At 43.3% G+C, this 23,738-nt stretch overlaps 1 protein-coding gene across 1 annotated transcript in view; it reads right to left on the minus strand.

The window, feature by feature from the left end:
- Positions 1–13,898, minus strand: part of KIFAP3 (kinesin associated protein 3) — a 76,141-nt gene extending 62,243 nt beyond the window's left edge. The window contains exons 1-5 of the mRNA XM_082484711.1: positions 13,864–13,898; positions 8,648–8,779; positions 7,239–7,393; positions 5,655–5,710; positions 5,000–5,141 (exon numbers count right to left, since the gene is read on the minus strand). Of these exons, the coding sequence (XP_082340837.1) occupies positions 5,000–5,141; positions 5,655–5,710; positions 7,239–7,393; positions 8,648–8,779; positions 13,864–13,895 (517 nt within the window). The 5' untranslated portion in view covers positions 13,896–13,898. The remainder of the gene's footprint in view (positions 1–4,999; positions 5,142–5,654; positions 5,711–7,238; positions 7,394–8,647; positions 8,780–13,863) is intronic.
- Positions 13,899–23,738: the final 9,840 nt, after the last annotated feature.

Genomic DNA, 23,738 nt, shown 5'->3' on the forward strand with positions numbered 1-23,738 from the left:
GAAGATTTTCAGCGATATCTCACTTGAACATGTAACGCTGGTCACAAGTTCTGTTTGGAGATGGTCATGCAATCACAAACCCTAAGAGGTGGCAACATGCAAGGAAACTGCAACCAAACACTAAAGTCATCTTAAAACTACCACTAACCTTAAGATCCTCTGGCCTCTGCCAGCTGTATGTTCTGTATTACACTGTGGCCCCTACCTAGAACATCACCACTTTCACTTCCAAATCCCCTTTAAATTCTACCTTGACAACTATCGTTTTTCATCCACTTCTATTTATTTTTCCCCGTAGCAACTTTTTATTATTTAATAATTTGGTTTATTTTTCTTCTTGTCATACTTCAGCTTGCTTTTCCTCTCCAAATCACTTATCTTTTCCATTCACTTTCCCCTATCTAGTACCTCTTCGGGCACACCACATTACATGATCAGAATGAGAAAAGCAGCAACTGGTGAGAAAAGCAAGACGGGTCCTTGTAGTAGGGGACTCGATTCTGAAGGGAGTGGACGGTCCCATATGTAGACCGGACCCAATCTGTAGGGAGGTCTGCTGTCTTCCTGGGGCCAGAGTTAAGGATATCTGGAGGAAACTCCCTAGCCTAGTCAGGCCTACTGACTACTACCCTTTATTGATCTTTCAGTTAGGTAATGATGAAATTCCAGGAAGGATCCTAAGGGCGATGAAGAGAGACTTCAGGGCCCTGGGACGGCTAGTTAGGGGATCAGGAGCACAAGTAGTGTTTGCTTCTATCCCAACAATTGCACAGATGGATGGGAAGATTAACAGGAAATATCAGCTGATCAATGCCTGGCTCAGAGACTGGTGTCGTCGGCAGGATTTTGGGTTCTTTGATCATGGGCTGCTTTTCAGGACACCAGGCCTTCTGGCAACAGACGGCAAAAGCCTGTCTCAGAGGGGGAAAAGGGTTTTAGGGCAGGAGTTGGCGGGGCTCGTTGACAGGGCTTTAAACTAGGTTTGAAGGGGGATGGGGATAGATCCAAGGTTGCTAGCAAAAAGCCTGAAAGTGGGGTGCTGGCACTAGACTTGGAAAAGACAGGGGGCGCAACCGGGCTTCTTAGGAAGATGTCTGGGGATGGCAGAACTGCAGCTCCCTCCAGTAAAAAGGAGAAAGGACCAATAGCCCAGCTGAAGTGCTTATACACTAATGCACGTAGCATGGGCAACAAACAGGAGGAGCTGGAAGCCATTGTACACCAGGGTAACTACAATGTAGTTGCCATCACAGAAACATGGTGGGATGACTCGCATAGCTATAGTGCTGCCATGGATGGCTATAGACTCTTCAGGAAGGATAGGCAAGCGAGGAGAGGCGGGGGGGTGGCCCTGTATGTCAGGGAGTGTTATGAATGTCTTGAACTAAATGATGGTGATAATGGGATTGAGTGTTTATGGGTAAGGATCAGGGGGAGGGCTAACAAGGCAGATATTGTAGTAGGAGTCTGTTATAGACCACCCAACCAGGATGAGGAGGCAGATGAAATATTCTATAAACGGCTGGGAGAAGTCTCAAGATCGCGAGCTCTAGTCCTCGTGGGAGACTTCAATTTGCCGGACATCTGCTGGGAATACAATACAGCAGGGAGGGAACAGTCTAGAAAGTTCCTGGAAGGTACTGGGGATAACTTCTTAACACAACTAGTGAAAGAGCCAACTAGGGAAGGTGCCCTGCTGGATCTGTTGTTTGTAAACAGGGAAGGTCTTGTGGGGGATGTGATGGTCGGAGGCCGTCTTGGCAACAGTGACCACGAAATGATAGAGTTCTCAATTCTGGGAGAAGCAAGGAAGGGGGTCAGCAGAACTGCCACCTTGGACTTCCGGAAAGCGGACTTTGGGCTCTTCAGGAGCCTGGTTGACAAAGTCCCCTGGGAGGCAGTCCTCCAGGGCAAAGGAGCCCAGGAAGCCTGGATGTCTTTCAAGACAGAAGTCCTAAAGGTGCAGGAGCAGGCTGTCCCCGTGTGCCGTAAGACAAGCTGTCGGGGAAAAAGACCGGCCTGGCTAAGCAGGGAGCTAGTATTGCAGCTTAGGGAAAAAAAAGAGGATATACGGCCTTTGGAAGGAAGGGCAGGCCACCCAGGAGGACTACAAAGAGGTAGTGAAGCGATGTAGGGAAAAAATCAGAAGGGCCAAAGCTCAGCTAGAGCTAAACCTGGCTTCTGTTGTCAAGGACAACAAAAAAAGTTTCTATAAATATATTAGCGATAAAAAGAGGACCAAGGATAATATCTGTCCTCTAGTAGATGGGGCTGGTAACATAGTAACCAAGGATGAGGAAAAGGCTGAGGTACTTAATGCCGTCTTTGCCTCAGTCTTCAGCAGTAGGACCAGTTGTTCCTTGAATTCCCCGACCCCTGAGCTAGAATACAGGGATGGGGAGCAGAATGAAGCCCCTGTAATCCAGAGGGAAATGGTGAGGGACCTGCTTCAGCACCTGGAGGTGCACAAATCTATGGGGCCGGATGGGATCCATCCAAGGGTGCTGAGGGAGCTGGCGGAAGTGCTCACTGGCCCACTGTGCATCATTTATGAACAGTCCTGGATAACCGGGGAGGTCCCAGCTGACTGGAGGTTGGCAAATGTGACACCCATCCATAAGAAGGGCCGGAAGGAGGATCCAGGGAACTACAGGCCAGTCAGTCTGACATCGGTGCCTGGGAAGGTCATGGAGCAGATCATCCTCAGTGCCATCACACGGTACATGCAAGAGAACAGGGTGATCAGGCCCAGTCAGCATGGGTTTGTGAAAGGCAGGTCATGCCTGTCAAACCTGATCTCCTTCTATGACAAGGTGACCCACTTGGTGGACGAGGGAAAAGCTGTGGATGTTATCTACCTGGATTTTTGCAAGGCTTTTGACACCGTTTCCCATAGCATTCTCCTGGAGAAACTGGCTGCTCATGGCCTGGACAGGTATACTCTTTGCTGGGTAAAAAATTGGCTGGATGGCCGTGTCCAGAGAGTGGTGGTAAATGGAGTTAAATCCAGTTGGTCTCCAGTCACGAGTGGTGTCCCCCGGAGGAGGGGGGGGGGGGGGGGGGGGGGCAGGGTGCTGGGGCCCGTTCTCTTTAATATCTTTATCAATGATCTGGATGAGGGGATTGAATGCACCCTCAGTAAGTTCGCAGACGACACTAAACTAGGGGGGCGTGTTGATCTGCTTGAGGGTAGATTGCCTCTGCAGACGGATCTGGACAGGCTGGACAGATGGGCTGAGGCCAATGGTATGAGGTTCAACAAGGCCAAGTGTTGGGTCCTGCACTTGGGTCACAACAACCCCATGCAGCGCTACAGACTGGGGGCGGAGTGGCTCGAAAGCTGCCTGGCAGAAAAGGACCTGGGGGTGTTGGTGGACAGCCGGCTGAGCATGAGCCAGCAGTGTGTCCAGGCAGCCAAGAAGGCCAACACCATCCTGGCCTGCATCAGGAATAGTGTGGTGAGCCGGACTAGGGAAGTAATCATCCCCCTGTACTCGGCACTGGTGAGGCCTCACCTCGAGTACTGTGTTCAGTTTTGGGCCCCTCACTACAAGAAGGACATTGAGGTGTTGGAGCGTGTCCAGAGAAGGGCTACAAAGCTGGTGAAGGGTCTGGAGGACAAACCTTATGAGGAACGACTGAGGGTTCTGGGGTTGTTTAGCCTGGAGAAGAGGAGGCTGAGGGCAGACCTTATCACCCTCTACAACTACCTGAAAGGAGGTTTTAGAGAGATGGGAGCTGACCTCTTCTCCCTGGCGACAAGTGATAGGACAAGAGGAAACGGGTTCAAGTTATGTCAGGGCAGGTTTAGATTGGATATTAGGAAGCATTTTTTCACTGAAAGGGTTATTAAACGTTGGAATAAGCTGCCCAGAGAGGTGGTGGATTCACCATCCATGGAGGTGTTTAAGAAAAGGGTAGATGAGGTGCTTAGGGACATGGTTTAGGAGTGGTGGTGTTTTTATCAGGGTAGGTTAATGGTTGGACTTGATGATCTTAAAGGTCCCTTCCAACCTCACTGATTCTATGATTCTATGGTAATTTCAAGCACTAGAATATCTGCAACAACACATGGGGACAAGCCATTATTTGATGGCTTACCATTCCCCTCCCATTCAGATTCTTACAATAATCTTACTTGCTGACATTACAGGATGGGTACCTTATACATTGAAGTCATCAGTTACTCAAGGAATGTGGGGGTATAAGGGCTCAGTAAAAGATACAAAGGTGGGCAAGGAAAAAAAAAAATTACTAAATTAACAAGACATAAACCTACCATTACTTTGGAGGTCTGGTTTGGATTGCCCTTATCTTTTGTTTGTCTGACACCTTTACAAAGTATCAGGTCCTTTTTTCACCCAGAAGAGAATGTATATATATGTACACATATGTATTTAAAAACACACGCTATTCCACACTCATGTAGCTCTCAAAATGCACCTGGCGCAGACACAAAATGACAGCAATGTGAATGTCCTATCATGCATTCTGATTAAGATTTCAAAATGGATCCATAAGCTAAAAGAGTATGGTGTGCTAGTGGAATACTTTGGTGATGCATCCACATTTGATTTATTAATTCTCTTGGAAACTGAACATCTACACTTATGTCAGCCTGCAAATCCCATTTTCAGAGCAAGTGTCCTGATCTTCAGGATACAGCTTTACATTCTCTTGTCTCCAGCAGCAATGCCAACTGAAGTTACTTTAGCATCAAAATAACTAGGATCAGAAAAAAAAAAAAAAAAAACAGCTGAAGTCTATCAAGGCCAGGAAGCTTTCTGTGTTAGGCCCACCTAAGAACAGTCTAAGAAGCACACATTTGTAGAGAGATCCAACTGGGCTTTGACAGCCAGCTTATTATGTCTCGAGAAGCAAAGCCTAGTAAACTAGAGAAAATCCCAAATTAAAGGTGAACTACTTTTCCATTGAGAAGAAAGTACCACAAATAAACAGCACAACATTAAGAGAAGTTACACTTGGGTTTTAAAATTACCATTGATAAGCAGCTCTTCCAAATTATCAGGATTCCTAGCCAGCTGCAGGATGAGGGCAGAGCCACGCACTTTGTCAGGAATGTCCTCATACAGTAACTCAATATATTCATCCATGTCATTGATATTGGCAACTTCATCAATCTGAAAGCAGTCATAAGCAGGGGTTTCACAGAGAGAGAGAGAGAGAGAGAGAGATGTCAATTCAAGAAAATCAATCAGAACATTATTCAATTGCAAGACAAAAGAGCGCACAGCTTTGATTATGATCTTAGGAAAAAATAAAATACAAGGAAAAAAAATCAACACATCCAGAGTCACTGCCAATGAACACCAGGAAATCTGAGAAGATTTAATTACAAAAAACAAAGGATGCTCAGACATGACTCCCTGCGTCCTGTCCGATGTTCCAGACCTCACTTGCTGTCCTGCTGTGTGCTATAGTTGGAGGGGGAAGTATGCAAGTCAAATATTTTACCCTTTATGGAGATGATTTTTATTCCATTGTGCAATATTTCCAAACCAAGTTCTTTGTTTAAAAAACAAGAAGCAAAAAAACCCCAGAATTCAGCATTTCCTCTCCCTCCCTTCCCTTATATAACTGCTTACTTAAGAAGTAAATGGGTTTTGCATTTCTCTTCTAGCACCAATATTTACCTCCATTCCTTCAAATGGGGGTGGATCTTTTGGCTTACTAGATTTCTCTTTCTTTTCTGTAAAGAAAAAGACATGGTTGCAGTTAAGTTATGCATATTCACAGATGAAAAACATATCCAGTATTCTCATAGCAAACATTCTGGTTATATCAAGGTCAAAGTCCTTTTGTGTCCAGCTGACCTGTCAGACTAACACAGCTATGGTATGTCAGGTATCTGTAGCTGAACAGCCCAGAGGGAGCAAAATAAACCCTCAGATGCCTTTTGACTCCTCAGTCTAAACAATCAGTTACAGTCTAGTCAGCTGGGGAAACAGAGGGTAATAAACCTTAGTGCAAGCCCAGACTGACAAAACTCACTTCCACAGTGAGATACCTCAGCAGTTTTGATTATGCTTGTACACTGTGGCAAAGCTTCCCTGTGATACACCAAGACACACATACAGAATAAAACAGGGTAAAACACCCAAAGCAGTTACAATCAAAGCATATAACTAACATTAATTGTAGAATGGTTTTGGTTGGAAGAGACCTTTAAGATCACCAAGTCCAACTGTTAACCTAGCACTGCAAAGTTACCACTAAACCATGTCCCTCAGCACTACATCTGCAGTCTTTTAAATACCTCCAGGGATGGCGACTCATCTACTTCCCTAGGCAGACTGTTCCAATGCTTGATAACCCTTTCAGTGATGAAATTTTTCCTAATATCCAACTTGAACCTCCCCTGGTGCAACTTGAAGCTATTTCCTCTTGTCCTATTGCCTGTTACTTGAGAGAAGAGACTGACCCCTACCTTGCTACAACCTCCTTTCAGGTAGTTGTAGAGAGCAATAAGGTCATCCGCCCCCTTAATCTTTGTTTTAAACTCATCCCATTAAAATAAGAATCCAACTTGAGCTTACAGTTTCATGATCGCAAGAATCAGGATCAGGTATTAAATATGATATTGTCCCCTGAGCAGAAAGTTTAATATGAACTTAAGATATAAACAGGACTGCCAAAATGCCTTGGCATCAGAGAATTATTGTTCTCAGTAACTTGTTCACCAGGAACTTAAGACGACAAGACGAGAGAATTACCCCAAACTGTCTGCTACACTGTACCAAAGCTTGTCAGACTCTGAAACTCCTCGCTCCAGGTTTACAGACAGTGCAAATTCAGCCTGGGAACACTACCTACCCTTGCAACAGGTGATAACAGAGATCTTTCTAGGAAGATCCTCATATAGTCTTTTGATGTCACTACAAGTGCAGATGCAATATGAAAAGGCTGCACTAAATAACAGAATCTGTACCTCTCAAGTCCTGCTAAATCAGAAGGCAGCCAGTAAGAAGCATCAATACTAAGTTTAACTAACAAAAAACCCCCAAACCTTTGGTTGTTAAAAAGATAATGCCCCCCAGTCTTGGTCCAAGACACTAATTTTTTCCAAGTGTGATTTAACTATACATCTTCCCCACTCTCATTATCTCCAGAGAACTTGTACATCCAGCAAGTTAGGACCTCAGCTAGAAAAACCTCACACAGTAGCTGTTTCAATGCTGAAGCACCCCAGTTCTGAGCTACTTTATTCCTTTGTTTACCTTTTCCCGCTGAGGCATCTCTGCGGTTCTGCAGATAGTACAACAGCTGTTCTACTTCTGCAAGTTTGGAGGGGTGAATGAGCTTGCATTCTTCAACCACCTTTCGAGCCAGGGAAGCAATGTCTGTATTTGCATTAAGACTCTTTAGCCGAATGCTGCAACACAGATAAGTCTCTTCAGATTTTACAGTTTTGTGTCTTTAGTCCTTTGATTTATGTTTACATAGTCATTAACTTCTTGAAGCAGAAGTGATCCTGATACCCCCACCATGGCTTACAAAGGTAACATCAAAGCAGTGGCTTTCTACAACTCCAAATGGCATGTAACTGTCAAACAGATTTGACAGAGCATAACTGTTCATCAGCTGACAAGCAGCAACACTAAATGCAGCTGTATGAACAGATCCTTTATAACCATCTTAGACACAGCTCCCAGTAATTTATTTGCAATACAACCCAGAAAAGCACACAGGACTGTAAAGGAGTACCACATACACAAAAAATCCAAAATGAGAAACAGCTATGGGTGTTTAATATACAGGAAGATTCTCTTGCAGTGCCTGCAGATACAGTGTCCGGAGTCTCCCCTAACTCTGGCAGACCTGCAGCCAGGTCCACAAGCAATGAGCAGTAAGAAACCTCTGTGGGCATTAACAATAGAATAGATCAAAAAGGAATTCCACCACATTGCAGATGCACATTATGCTGATTCATCTGAAAACAGATGCACGTTTCTGATATCTTCAAAAATTTGAGAGAATTGAAGGATTCTCTTTTGCTTTCTCAATTATTCTTCTTGCATGCACTCACACAGGTAGCCACTTCAACTCAAATTTTCAAAAAGAATTTGGTATAGAGAAAAAACAAACCTAGGAAAGGTCCAAACCTGCAGCTTGGAAACTAAAGTTATGATGGTTCTCTGGGCTTTTCCAATGTGGAATGTTTTAATGCACTTAAAGAAAAAATATCAGGCAAAACTGAAATACAGATACTGTAGTGAAATCACTAGCAGGGGTGACAGATCAACCAACAGGAGATCCAACAGCTAGACCATAAGACTCATAAGGTTCAATAGTATTACTTGCTCCAACATTAATCATCATTTGAGTAGGAACCAATCACTTTACTTTTCTCTACCTCAAGTTCACATCACGTAAAATGGGAAGAATCACTTTTCTTTACAAAAGACCTTAAAGTACATGGATGAAAAGCAGTTCACAACATGTGTTTTAGATGTTAACTTTCCAAGGCACATGTTACTTCCTGGCTTCTAAACCTTCCACTAATCTAGCACTAAGTTTTGTAAAGATTAGAACATATTAATTCTAACAGGCTGTTGATACTTTGGGTTATTGAATTTATGGCTGTATGAAAAACAGAAAGAGCTATGAAAACTTGCTATGACCTTACATTTTCTGACATTCCTTGCGCTCCCCCAGCATGGGGTCTCCCAGCTCTCCCAAAATCGTTGCTTCCACTTCATAGTGGACAATGAGGGCTTTCTCAGATGGATGCACATCTATGTTGCCTCCTTTTACCTTCCTGCCATGAAGAAAAAAAAATTAATTACAGGTCAAATGAAAAGCTCAGAAAACATACCAGAACATACGTCAGTAACAATGATCTGTCTTCTGTTCTCTTCAGACCCTAAATCCAACCATTGCCCTACTTCCACATCATATTTCATTTCACACAGCCATACCAAAGCTTAGTGCTAGTGGCATTTTCTTGACTATTACCTCTAGTACATATAAAAACAACCAACCCATTGGTCAAGCCTTAGTCACACAAGTCAAGTAAAGAAGATTTTTAACTCTCCCAACTCTCTTAAGGAACTACAATCAGGAAAAAGATGCATTTCACAGAGATGGTGAATTTCCCAGTTGATTTCCTGTTACATTGCTGGTAGTGAGAAATCTTCTGCTGACAGCATCAATTTAATGCGGTCATTTACAAATGGAAGTTTTTCCTCAAAGACTCTCTTGGCTAAATCTTAAGAGTTAAAATTCTACCAAGAGTTAATTACAAATTAACTATTCTCTCCAGAAGCAAAAACCTCTTTGCTACTGTTCACCTCATTGTGTTTGTTGCCAGGCTCAGAGGATTACCAGATCAACAGCTGCCATCAACAGGTATAAATCAAGCATATCTACCTGCTTCACTACAGCTACAGATATTTCAGAAAAGCGTTCTCCAAGAAAGCACTCTGGTTATGTCACTGCCAAAAGGGCCTGTCCTGCTCTCTCCTCCTTTGTGCCAGCAACTCCGTGTCCACACAGAGATACAAGGGCCATGAGGATAGGCCATGGATTTAAAAAAGGCCATGAAAATATATCTCATTTCTGTTTTCAAGTGATGGCAGAACCACATCCAGAGAACACAGCTGCACATTTCTGTTTTCAGTGGTAAAGCTGACGCTTGCCTCTTTTCCCCTTGGTACTGCCAACAGAGTACGTACAGTCATGCCATATTCCAGGCTGCTAAAACACTGCAGATTAAAAATAACTCCCTAATGTGGGCTTGGGTTTTGGTGCGTGTGGGGGTTTTTTGTTTGTTTGGGGGGTTTGTTTGGGTGTTGGGTTTGGTTTTGTTTGGGTTTTTTTTTTTTTTTTTTTTTTTTTTTTTTTTAGACAGATCACGTCAATAAACAGACTTACAGGTGGCTTCACCAGCAGTTGTAGCTGCATAAATGAGATAGCAGCTAGCTATGGTATTGGGTCAATCAGACCAGGGAAAAGTACTTCAGCCTCACAGAGCTGGAAATGTTAGCAAATCCTGATGCAGCCTTCAGTGTAACCACTCTCAGAAAATTCAGAACATGTTTGAAAAATGTGCCTCTATCTACCTAGCTACTATGGCAGCTGCTTTCCCTTTGGCAGAGTACAACTACAAAAAAATACCTTTTTCTTGAGATACAGTTGCCCCAAAAAAGCCCACAGAAAGGTCTGCTGTGGGAAATGAAGAGCCTAGTTCAACTACCATCCTACAAGAACATAAAACTACAGGGCAAACAAAGATAGCTCACTGCTAAAGAGCAACATCTTCCTTGATGAGATTGTAGCAGAACTCCATTTATCACTTAAGATTTTTGAAGATACTTGGTTTTGTTCCTTTAAAAGTACTTTGAAGCAGATGCTTCATTACAGTCCGTTCTTTGTGCTCACAAAGTCCAGCCTTGCAGGGCAGAAAGCTTATGTCAAATCTATTTCAAAAGAAACCAGCTCTCACTCCTCACCCTAATTGTATTTCCCACATATTTAGACCTACCAGGAGATCCCAACTGCAAATTGTGATATTCAAAGCTGACAGTCAAAGCTCCTATAAGTGACAGCTTAGTAATATTTTCAGGTATAAAGAAAAGGATGAGTAGAGAATAAGTGGGCCTGAAGCAGTTCAGTATCGTTTTACAAGAACTAAGCTGAACTAACAGCTCATCATTGCGAGAAGGATTAGGTCTTCCCATGTTTTCCCTGCTCCTGGCAGTCACCTCTTGGTTCAGCATGAGGGCTTGTCAAACCCTTTCACAGCCGCTTCCGGCAATCCAACAGAAAACTCTTCACATTTTGGGCAAAGGGAGTTTTTCAATGTGTTACGGAATCAAAGTGCTCTATAGAAAGGGAATAACACTTCCTATCTATGAGCGGGGATAAGAGGAAGGAGTGAGACCTCCTCCTTTTGGCAGCAGTAAACTACTGATGAGCTTAGTGACCAGCAAATCCACAGCCTAAGACTGCTTAAACAGTTTTAGCATTTCCCATATTTATTTTTTTCCATAAGAGGGACAGATGGGTAAGCCAAAGAACTTACAGACACAGAGATTTTCTGCCCTGTCACACTGATAAACATCCTCCCGACTTAAGCTATTTCCTAGCTAAGAGTCACAAATCAATTCACATTCAAGTTCCTTCTCTGAAAATATCTTTCTTTGTGAACTGCTTGAAGACCTACACTAAAATGCACTACCCAGCCACTAAAGTTGTTTTCCATTTGTAAGCCACCACATTCAGATTGACAGCATCACAAAAAAAAAAATATCTTTATTTAGAGAGAAAAATCCCCCCTCCCCCTCCCAAATCAACAAACATCTACTCTATTGATTTTCTATCAATCTTGAGTTTGTAAGCATCTAGTCATTTCATAAAACATTTAAAACTACAGACATTTCCATAACTGGTATAAGCAGCAATGCACTGAGGAGCTCTCACAGAAATCAGCTCATCCTTTCACTTCACTGCCTGCTTTGTCAGCAAGAATCCTGCTCTATTAAAGGGCTGAAACAGGAAGGCCTTTTCTATGGATAAAAGCTGTGCTAGCTGAGCTCACATAACCAAAGCTGGTGTGTGAATACCCTTTATTAACTAATTCCTTCGGGGGAAAAAGCAAAACCAAACTATCCTAATTACAAGTGGCACAAATTGTGCACATGGATAAGGCTGAAAATCCAGTAACAAATCCTAACAAGTCAGGTTTCGTGGGAGGGGGACTGCTCATGGAGGATGACAAAGGGAAACAGGGATCAGAAGAATACCAGACTTGCACACAAGCCTAGTCATGTTAAACAGCACAGATGTTTTTTGGTTTGTGCTCCCTAAAAAAAAAGAAAACTAGCCTTGTTGCAGGGATGACTACAAAATAAAGAAGATTCCTCCAAGATCACATAAGATGGCACAAACAGAACACGCAAGGATAAAAACAGACACTGCTCTAGTTACAGATATTCATTTAATTACAGGCAGCCATTTCATTTTTACCTGTTATCATATTTATATCACACAACTAGTGTTCAAAGATTATCAAGAGGTTTTTTTTCCCCTACTGTTTCCTACTATGGGTCTTAATATGTGGCATGGGGGATGAGGGGGGACATAACCCAGACAGCCTAAACAGCAAGTCCTGCAAATCCTAATAAGATGGAAAGGAACTTGGAAAAAATAAAAAAAAAATAAAATAAAAAAAAAAAAAGGGAGCAAGAGAGACCAGGAATTCCACAGGATTCAAGATGTGATGAATAAAATCACCTGCATGGTAGGAGAAAGTGACACTGTTCACACACCAAATCTTAACAGAGGCCTAGATGGCCTGACATCTTTTGGGATTGCTATCACTTTTACTCTGAAACAACTGATGGAGATCCAATAGTTGCCTACTCGGACCCTATTCTTTAGGCTGAATGGTCTCACTGCCAAATCGACAGATATAGACACCATTCATCATCACATCCTTAACATCAAACCCAAATCACCCACTTTATACATCATGGTTACTTCTCAGGATCATCTCTCCACCCACTATCCTTTCTTACCCATGCTGCTAACATCTAGCCATGCTCCCCCTCCACAACCCATCCCTAGCTAATTTTTATTTCTGCCACCCATTCGGTCACCTTATCATCTTTAAGCCTCGAATCATACTCTGCTGCCTCTTCTCCAACCACAACCTACCCTCCCACTGCTCAACACAACCTGTTCACACCCTCTCCAGCAATCTCCATCTCACTCTTTTATCCCCTACCTTCTCATCCCATCCTTCCTCCTCATCTGCTTTTACATGGACTCATACTACAGCTCATTCCTCACAATGCTCATCCTCTCACCCTCAGTTTACCATCCCAACTCTCAAACCATTCCATTTGTCTTAACTCATTACCTGTCCCCCCTAATCTGCCATGTTCTAACATCTCCTCCAAATCAGCTCATCTCTTCCAGTTGCACCCAGAACCTTCCTTTACTGTCTAATATACCCTGCCCAGCATGCTTATTCCCCAAAGCAACCACCTGTCCCATCCCAACTCCTAATACCCACACAACCCTCCCCTCTCATCTCCTAATGGCATCCATTCTCCTCTCCACTTGCTGTTACCTCAGTGCTTCATCCCAAATGTACACCACAAAATGCCACCACAGCCATCCCCAAACCAGTGCGTCCCTCCAAACTGCCACCTTCCCTCAACCAGTTACCACCAGCATGCCACCCACCCTATCTCTGAGCCTGTTCTAAACCCACCTTATAACCTCCACTCATCCCTAACCCAGCCTGCCAGTGTCCTGTCCACCAGGCTAGGCAACCACCCCTCAGCCTGCCCCAAATGAACCTATTCCCAAACCACACACCCCAAATCCTCCCACCCACCTTCCTCCCCACACAAGCTCCAGCCATTTCCCCAAAACAGTCACTCCTCAAACCCAGTGCCTCCACTCACCTCACAATCTCCCTTCTCAAAACGCTCTCCATTCTCATCTCCCCACCCACCCATCCATTCATCCCCAAGCCAGCCCCCACCACAATCTGCAACACTTCAGCCCCACACTCCATCATCTCCCCACAGCCCCTTCTTGCCCCCTTACTCCACAACCTCCCACTCAGCCCCCACAGCCTCAGCTCCCTTGAACGCCCCCACCCCATAACCTCCCATCCAACCCCCCTCAACAGCCCGCAGCACCTCAGTCTCCCACCCCACAACCTCGCACACCTCACAGCGCCCCACCCGACGCTGCGCCACCCCTCAGGACAACCTGCCGTGCCTCACAGCCCCACGCCCAGCCCCCACCACAACCTGCCGCGTCTCCACCCCACAACAACAGCCGCCTCCACGCCGACCCCACACCCTGGCCAGCCTCCTCGGTTACCTCTTGAGGTACCGGGCGTCCTCGCCCTGCATGGCGGCGGCAGAGGCCGGGGGGGGGAGGATGGGGGAGAAGGGGAGGTGGGAAGGCCTCTGCAGGGCGCGGCCCCGCAGCGGTACTGTTACCAGGGTGAGCAGGAGCTCCGCCCCGCCGGCTCTGAGCGCGCACGCGCCGCCGCCACAGCCCGCGGCTCTGAGCGCGCATGCGCACTGCACCACCACCCACCCCCGGTTGCCGGCCGCGCGTGGCGGGGAGGGGCGGGCGGGGCGCCCCCTGCAGGCGCGGGGGAGGCGCTGTCCCGCCGGGCCCAGGCCGAGGCGTGAGGAGGTGTGAGGCGGCCTCCCCGCCCGGCGAGGCCTTCCCGCCCTGCTGGCACCTGTGGCGGTGCCGTGCTGTGCCGAGGCCCCCAGTGTCCCTTCAGGGTGCAATGGCCGCGCAACGGCCTCCACCTGCCGTGCTAGGTAAGCTCTCAGGGCCATGGGCCCTCACAGATCAGGGGGTGTAGCTGACCCTCCGAGGGCCGGGGCTGCCCCACAGGCCTCGGCACCCCGGTGGGGCCATTGCCAACCCCACCCACTGCCTCAGAGTTTGCCCACTTCTTCACAGCAGGGCCAGTGGGACATGGTGGCCTGCAGGCCCTGCGCAGGGTGGGCTGAGTGAGGCAGGTCTCCCAGCAAAGTTAATGGTGCTGAGGAAAGCGGGGGCCCAGGTGGGTCATGGCCACAGGTTCTTGAGCCCTGAGGGAGTCAAGAAAGTTGTGCCCTTACAGAAAGATCTCACTTCTTTCATACCTGGTCCTTTAGGAAGTTGTGAGCAGGAGTAAGGGGACTTCATGTTCCTGTTTACAATATTTAGGGGACAGTTGAAGATTGTGGTGGACCGCCCCATTTATGACCATCTGAGCTGTCACTTTTCCTCTGCACCACCCTTTAGCTAAGCCCAGCCTTAAGACAGCCTCGGTTAGCAAGGTGTTTTGAAACATAATCTTCCTCTTGGGTCAGCAGCACTGTTGCTGAGCCATGCAGGAGGCGTGGGGACAATACTGCTGTAGCTGCAGCCTCAGGCAAGTGACTGGAAATAGAAAATCATAGTGGAAAAGTTACACTGTATGGCCAGCACCTGGCTCCCCTCTGTCATTACGTTTTTTCCCGGCCACTCTAAAGAAGAACCAAACAGCATCATATCCAAGAGGTATCACAAATTATCTTAATGGGCTGTAGTTTAACTAAAGTTTGTATCAGAGCAGCATCCAGTTCTGAATGGAGGTTCCTCTAGGCTATTTGTTCTGATATCCATGATAGAGGTAAAGCAGTCCCATCCCCAGCTGCTTACAGGTCCTGCTGTCCATCTGGGTAGAAACTAACATGCAGAACTAGAGGCAGCAGTCTTGTTCGTTTTTTGAACTATCTCTGTACTTTCTCTAAATAGGCGTTTAATTTCTGCCTATATTTGTAAAACTCAATAAAAGTGTGTGGGATTGGCAGAGATTGTTTATTTCAAAAGTTGTTTGAGGAGCAGGGATAGTTGTTTGTCTTTCAGAAAAAAAGGGCAATGCCACTCTGTAGCAACTAACAGCAGTTGAATATAAGATGCAGGGCAGATGCATGCATGTGTTGTTTGCTGGCATGCTCTTTGCTGTGCTACAGCTCCATTACATAGAACTGAAATGGCTGTCCACCCAGAGTCATAGGGGTAATGCAGAAATAAATAATAGGTAACTAAGCTTTTAGGGTTTTTTTTGTGGCAAAATACTAAGAATAAATACTTAATGTCTGCTGATCCTACTGAACACTAAAATTTTTATTTTTTCATAATCTGTTAGAAAGCAGCAGAAAATATTTTGCTGTCTCCATACTGTGCCCTGCCTTTGTTTTAACAGAAAATGGAAAAAGAAAGTACCCTGTGAAACATAAAATGCTGCCCTAAAGCAATGAATTTACAAAACATCGCTAGAACATTACACTCTTGTTACTATCCTTATTCTACTTTTTATCACAGTAATATTTTCTATTAATGACAGTCATAAAGAAAAATGTATTTATGACTACCTGATCAGAGCAACAATTCTTTAGTGGTTTCAGCAGCTCTTCACATAAGCATAAGCCAAGTGTTAAAGTCTGAAGTCATATAAATAAACAGTCTGATATTGCTTGAGTACTAAGTACCTGGCAATCTCCATCTATTTCACTGAGAATTTATTTTTTTAATCTAGTCACATATGCCTACAAATGGAGAATAGTTTTAGACACCTATGAAAAAGTAGATCAAAGATTAAAAGATGAGAATGATACAAAAGAATGTAAGACCTAAAATATATGAGAAAAGTAGCATTTATTGCAGTTAAGTGTGCCACAATGTTTGGGCTAAAACTGGCTCTTTGTCAGGGCCTGAAAGGACAGCAGAGCCTGTCTCAGCCTGACAGAGTCCAAATGAAAACACCTCAGCTTTGTAGTGATCGAGCCACAAGCAGCGCCAAGATCAGATAATTTTGTCTGTCAGCGATAACCAGCTGATGCTGGGTTTAGAAAACCACAAGGCACAAACACCAAAACCCTTGTATTGCATGGTAGTTTCTTTTAAAATTAAATTGTAAAACAAATGCTGCCCAAGGTCTAGTTCTACAGCCTTTTCCTGAGCTGTGATGTTTCCTTGCACAATTTCTTGTATCCCATTTGTTACAGTGTGATGAGGTTTATGGCATTACAGTGGGACCCTGGAGATTCCCCTCACCTGCATGTTAGAAGCATGCACAAGGAGAAAGAGTGGTATTTGAGGCAGCAGGGTGATCTAGTTGCAAAGAGAAGCTGGAGTGTGTGGTATTTCTGTGTTTCTCCTTTTTTCTTTTGTTTGGGTGGGGTTTGTTTTTTCTTTCCCTTAGAGCAGTTTTAAGAAATACAATTCTAGAGTCAGGTAGAAGAAGGGATTTTTTTAGTGAGGGAATATAAATAAGGGTGGAAATGAGCATGGCACTTGCAGAGAAAAGCAGAATAGGAAGAGAATGGTAGAGGAAGTTGCATGAAGAGAAGTTGGGTGAGAGAGAAGCAAAGCAGGTGGGTAGACAGAACAAGAGGAAAGACAACTGTGGAGTGTTCTCAAGTTAAATATATGGTAAAGTGTAGAAGAAATGGACAACATTTTTGTAGAATAAGTGTAGATGAAGAAATGAACAACATTTTTTTCTTTGCTTGCATTGGTAAAAACCCTTTTTAATGTAATTGAAAAAGCAAGAAATTGAGATTTACTTTTTTTTTTCCTCTCAAGCTGTGGCCAGATGTTCTTAACCAGATATAGACAGAATACACTCTGTGACGTTGGAGCAACACCCACCATACTGTTTCATGGTAACTTAGTTTTATTTCTTCCTGTTTGTTCTCTTAGTGTAAAACAAATTCATTATGACTGAAAAGTACCATGCTAAGCCTGATTTTGAAGTCAAAAAAGGCGTTTCCGTTGTCTTCAATAAGCTTTATATGGGCCTTTGGTATATAACGAGACTGCATGTTGAAAAAGCCTTGGGGCTTGATTTCTTCAAAGTTTCATCAAATTCTACACAGATTTTTTACATCATTGTGAAAAAAATTCAAACAAAATAACCAACACTGCTTTTCTATATCAAATGGAATTGTTAAAATGTAATAGATTAATTTCTGTCTTGAGGAATCAAGAAACCAAAGCAACCCTGAGCTTTGTAATCTCTCCATCAGGGATTGCATCTTGCTCTCAGGAAAAAAGAATATGGGTGGATTTCAAGGGAAAAAAAAATGTATACGGGATATTTTCCTAGACCTTGTAAAAACGAACTACGTATAAAACTCCCTAAGGCTTTTTATTAGCTAAAATCAAGTTCAACAATCTGATAGGATGACTTTCAGAGAAACATTTTAAGTGATTGGACTATGCTGCTCAGTGGGGGACAGAGGTGATGTTGTTCTAATGTGCCATCACATAGTAAGTGATTGAGGTATGTAGGTAATAAACCCTGGGCTTAAAAGTTTACATTGGAAGGAAGAAGTGAGACGAAGCAAAGCAAAATCCAATATGCAAAGTGAAAGTCTGGCTTAACTCTTCTGGATGAAATTAATCTTGGGACACAGATCAAGGTGATTCTTGAATGCCTTTTTGATCAGCAGTGACAGGGACATCTGCGCAAGAGAAGGGTGTTTTCAATACGACACATGATCATGCTGGTAAATACTGGGTGCTCTTGTTATCCTTGAACATGAGACTTCTCAAAAATGAAAACAGGAGTCTCTGTGGAGAGCTTGATTTGTATTTTGTAATGTATCTAATTCAATACTGACCTAAGTAAATGCATCAATTTGCGGCTCATTTAAACCAATGAAGAAAATTAGCTGAAGGTTTTCATTGTTTCAGATGTAGAAAGAAAAATTTAAGGATCTGAAAAGAAGCAGATCTCTTCATAGAGAAGCAGAGCTTTCTTTCAACTAGACGTTATAGAGCAAAGGGTATACTGTTTTCTCCCTTGGCTTATTCAGATCAGAACTGCTCGCTTCCATGAAAGTGATCTTGTTTGATGGCCTTGTACTCTCATTCACTTAGCTGAATGAGTATATCCAGCTGGTGGTAAACTGACCTCTGCCATCTTGTGCCTCAGTGCTCCTCAGCAGCTGGGGTGTTATATATAAAATCTGCATGTGCAGACCTGCACAAGCCCTCAAGGCAGGAATACAGTACCCAAGCTCAGCTGCAGCTGGTGATGTAACAAAGCAACCATCTACATAGACTTTCAGTGCCTGACTCAAGACTTGAGGGTTGCTACTTATGGAAAAAATACCAGTTTACCCGTGTCCTAAGCAAGGCTGATCTAAGAAGCATTGGAAGATATAAAATGTACCATAATGGTGCTACGTTACCTTTTTTTTCCTTAAGTGATCAGCCCTTTAAGAGGGGATTTTGCTGTGAGGAGCACAGAACAGCATGTTGTGTATTTTCATAGAATCATAGAATCATTTGGGTTGGAAAAGACCTTTAAGATCATTGAGTCCCACTGTAAACCTAACACTGCCAAGTCCACTATTAAACCATGTCCTTAAGTGCCACATCTACGCATTGGTATGTTCTATCTGTGTATGTTCAGTATGTATGGTGCACTAGAATTTGTGTATTTCATTTCTGCTTAATTTCTGACAAACAATCTGAAATGCAGTATCCCTATCCAAAGAGCCAATGATGTGTTTTCCCTTCGGGTTAATTTTAATTGGAGTAAGGAAAACATAGGAAGATTAAATATAGAAGTGTCCACAGATGGCCTCTTTCTGATGATATCATCTTGTGGGCCTCAGTGACAATGATAGAGATTTCTTGTGCAAAATCCTGGTTCTGCTGAAGTCAATGAGAGTTTTACCATTGACCCCAATGGGGACAGAATTCCACCTCTTAATGTTTATGAGATGCAGCAGGCAGAAAGCAGACTCATAGCTATAAAGACTATGACATTTTATGGTTCTGACTCTGCAACCACTCAAGCACGTGCTTAATTTTGCCACAATAATAAAGTTAAGCACCAGCTTAAGTGTTTTCAAGAAGGGGTCTCCTTTACACTTGAATGAGTCTATATTTGATCATAAATCAGGAATTCCCCCTCTTCCTCATCCCTCTGCTCCAAAAGAAAAGGATTCTGCATGTGATCATCAGATTCTTTTTACTTTGCTCAAAAATAATTGCCCTTTGTTTTCAGTTTTTTTTGTCAAAAAAAGCAAAGAGAGATTAATGAATGAGTACCTCAGCTGAAGCAGTGTTGTTCAGGTGACATTTGACTTAAAGGATGTTACTCATTTCAAACACATTCAAAAGGGAAATTTCCATTTCCAACAATTTGTTACAAATATCTCAGACAATGGCTATTTCCTTAGAAAAAAATGAAGATTTTGCACAACACTTTACAGCAAAAATCTTTTTCATTCAGTTTTTGAACTGTCCTGGACAACACTAGCCTTGTTCTTCATATCAGGGCAAATACTCCTCCTTTTGTCGATAGCAGCACTTGTGTATTTATTTCCACTTAATTTTAACCAAAGCACATGAGAAGCATAGCAGAGTGGAAGCACAAAGAGAGGCATTTAAGCTAGATGAACTCAGACCTGAAATCAAGCATAAAATTTTAGTGGTATAGCACTTAACCAGTTGATTCACTTACTTTAGGATTTATGACTCGATGCTTCCTCATTATTACTAGTCTTTATGTCAGGAGTAGATGCCTTTGTGAAACAAATGCTCCAGCTTAAACAGACTTATAAGTTCATAGCAAATTGTGCTGAAGGAACCTCTTTCAGTCTATCCTCCTGCCACAAGCCAAATAATTTGTACCCCTATTATTCCTATCACTAATATCTTCAGTGATGTGCATTATCGTCTTCCTGGGGAATCTATTCCAGGACTGAATTGCTGTTATTGCAAGAAAACCATTCCGTTTTTGTATCAAAGCTACTCAGTCAGCCTATGTTTTACTTGAAGAGCCATGCCCAAAGCTGGGTACAGTACCTCAGCTGAAGTCTTCCCAGTGCTGAATAGGTAAGAAGGATGAGTTCATATTGTTTATGGGGATGAAGTAATCCTTCTGCTTACTGGTGATAAAGCTGGTCTTGATGCAGGGATCAATGAATGGGGGTCTTTGGTGTGTATTATACCAAAGGGCCAACTAGATGCTTATGGAAGTCCCTCCTGGTTTTAAATCTAAGGGATAAAATGTGGAGGATTCTTCCATGAGTTCTGTTCTTGTACTAATTTGTTTTATTTACATCGTGGTTGGTAATAATAGAGGAAGTAGTCCACTGGGTAGGGAGGATGATGAGTCAGCTTTAGACTCATCAGGAACCCGAGCAGATGCTGTACTTCAGTTTGATTTAGTGCACTTGCCCCTTCACCCTATTTGGTCTTCCCAGAACTATCTGTGGCAGTGTGGCTGGGGTGGAAACTGGAAGAATGTATACAACAGACACAGTTGTAAGAAAAAAATGTTAACTTATATGACAGTCAGCTGGGAGCCAATGATAAGCAGGATGCAGAGAGTGAAGGCTCATCATTGGGGCTGTGGCTGCGTTTCCGTCACAGTTAAGAGACCCTTAAGTCTGCCCTTGCTTGCTGCCTAGACCTCACCTCGTATTCCACCTATGCCATCAGTTCTGGGTGGAATGATAACAGGCAAGATATCTTTTCCTGAGGAGCTTTCCAAAATGCTTCTGACGAGTGGATGTGACTTGCAGGCAGCCTGAGCTCTGGAGCAGCGTGCATTCCAGGTGCTGTCCTAGCTGGCTTAGCACAGAGACAGTCTGAGGGATTGCTGGCTGTGAAACACAGTGAAGTAACAGTGGGAAAGTGTACGGGGTGCCTGGAAGAGACTGTGTCAGAACAGGAAGGTGATGGTGTTCAAAACAAGATGTATGAGGGGCAACAGGAGACCTGAGAGGTGGAAGGGAACATGGGGTGAAGACTATTTCTTCACCCTCCCAAGCTGTACTTTCCAGGAGTCTGGAAAGCACTGGGGGAAGGAAGGATTTGGGGCTGGTCTGGCCGGCCCATGGGTAAGAAAATACGAGAGCCCAGGAGTTCAGCTTTGGTAATTACTATTTCTCATGAGCTTCTGGGTTACAATAATGGAAGTTTTACAATGCTGTTGAGCTCTGTGTTGAAAAAAAAAATCCTTCAGCTTTCAACTAATTTAGTTACCATCTGTAAGCTGTTTAGGTAATTCCCCTCACTTCACTTTCCCCATTTAATTTTGCTATGTATGCCTTTTCTTCATTACACCTCCTACATATGCATCTGTACAGGCACAGAGTAGCACATAGGTGCACATTTTCCGTAGAACTGGAAAACACAATTGTCACTGATGTGCTTTATGGGCAGCATGGGGTAATGCTAGATTACTGTAGCCCATCCACGGACTGTAGGCATTTTGCTGTGGGGACCTGTGGTCTGTTCCTCACACCAGTGTATTTTAGACAGACACAAAAAGTATGAAATACATAAATGAAAAGTGCTTTATCCTACAAAACTCCAGCATGGGCATTTGTATAGATGTCTGAGTTTTATTTTGTGCCTTCTGTACAAAACTCAATTCGCTGTTGGATTTCAGATTTCAAAGTTAACATATTAAAAGTTGTCCTTAGTTCACCCAGCTCTGGCTAAGTATTGCATCTCATATGATTCATAAGATTTCCCTGAAACCCAGGGGCATATCAGTTGTCATGGCAAGGCATAGCGAGGTGAGTTAATTAATAGCATTCCAACATATCCTGGGCTTTATTGGCTAGTAGTGAAGAATCCCAGAAGAAGGAAAGCACTGTAATTGTGCCAGATCCATCCTGTGTTTCCTATAGTTTTGTTCTTGAATTTTTTCCATATATATTATATTGTCTCGATGCCAGTGCTCATGGTCCCTCAAATTAAAAGCGTTCCTTATAAAGGGGATTATGAGATTAAAAATATTGCTCATAAAGAACATGTTGATCCTCACTGGGAAGATCGTAGATGTAAAAACATCAAATTACTGATGTCACCAAATAAAACTAATTTAGGAGATAACAGTGTGTTTTTAAAGAAATAGTGGGGATGTGTTAGATTTACAAACTGCAAGAACTTTCCTTCCCAGTATGCTCATTCTTCATTTATCATTTTGTAATAAGAAAACCCCTTAAACTTAGTCTCATACAAATGTCACTTGCTAGCTTTCTTGCTAATCCAGAGGAAATATTATCCTAGTGGTCCCTAAGGTCCAATGTCTAGGTGTTGGATACATGATAAACTTACTTGAAGCTTGCTTAGTGAGATATAGTCCTCTGGAGACAGCTATGGATTTAATTTTTCAAGCTTTAGTACAACCTAACCCCTTAAAAATAAGATTTAAGTTTCCCTTGTCAGGTCACTTTAGAGTTTCTTCTTTTATTTTACTCTTTTTTTTCCCCTCCTTTGCTACTTGTCCAGACTTCTAATCCCCAGCCTCTGGAGGAAACGTTTAACCATCTCGAACTTTTCATGTCGTGATTATTTTTTTGTTCCAAAGAACAACACACATACATTTGGCTTTTGAATGGTTCTACTCTGAGAGCTCAGATAAAAAGTCTTCATACAAAGCAAATAGTTTCCAGTCTTGATCATTTAGGTTTCTACTTTCAGTTCTGAGCAAAGGTGTTTTTTGCAAATTTTGAGCCACTCCTCTGTGTAAGAGCAGTATTTCACAAGAAGAGGTGTGTTTATAGTCTCTGCAATCCATGTTCCTGTGTGTTTATGCTGTCCAGGAGTTGGGCTTAATCTAGTTTTCTTGCCCCTTGATACTTAACACTTAGTTTTCCAGAAACTTAAGTTTAATGTTCCAAGGCATGCACAGGATTTAACTGCGTAGTTCCTGGTATTGTGAAACTCCAGACAACTCAGAGAGATGTTGAGGATGAAGGCTATCCAATCCAGGAATGTCACAGATACACTGTATCTGAAATGCAGGGGATGGTATATTGGTGATACTTTTACTGATCCACTAAAAATGCTGCTTACAGCTCCTGATCCTCTCTAATTTCCCTGATGTGGACACGCACACACACACAGAGCTTCTGCCAGACTGTTCATCCTCAGAAACTGAACGTGGAAGAGGCCTTTCAAGGTCACTTGTCAGATTTGTTCCCTACAGTCAACTTTTCTTTTTTCCTTTCAGCTTGTTTTCCTTTGGCTTCCTCAGGAAATTAGTTTTTATCTTGCCTTACCTATCCATGCATTCATCAGGTCTCTTCTTCCTCCCTCTAATAAATTCATGACATGTTGGCCAAGTGCAGTCACCGTTGAAAGAAGTGCACAGAATTTGAAAGTTAATTAAGTTCCTAGAGGTTTGCGTGCTCTGGCTGCCAGGTAGATGAGAGAGACCCATG

This window comes from Vanellus vanellus (genome assembly GCF_965231255.1).
Source record: "Vanellus vanellus genome assembly, chromosome: 5".
In the NCBI taxonomy this organism is placed as follows: Eukaryota; Metazoa; Chordata; class Aves; order Charadriiformes; family Charadriidae; genus Vanellus; species Vanellus vanellus.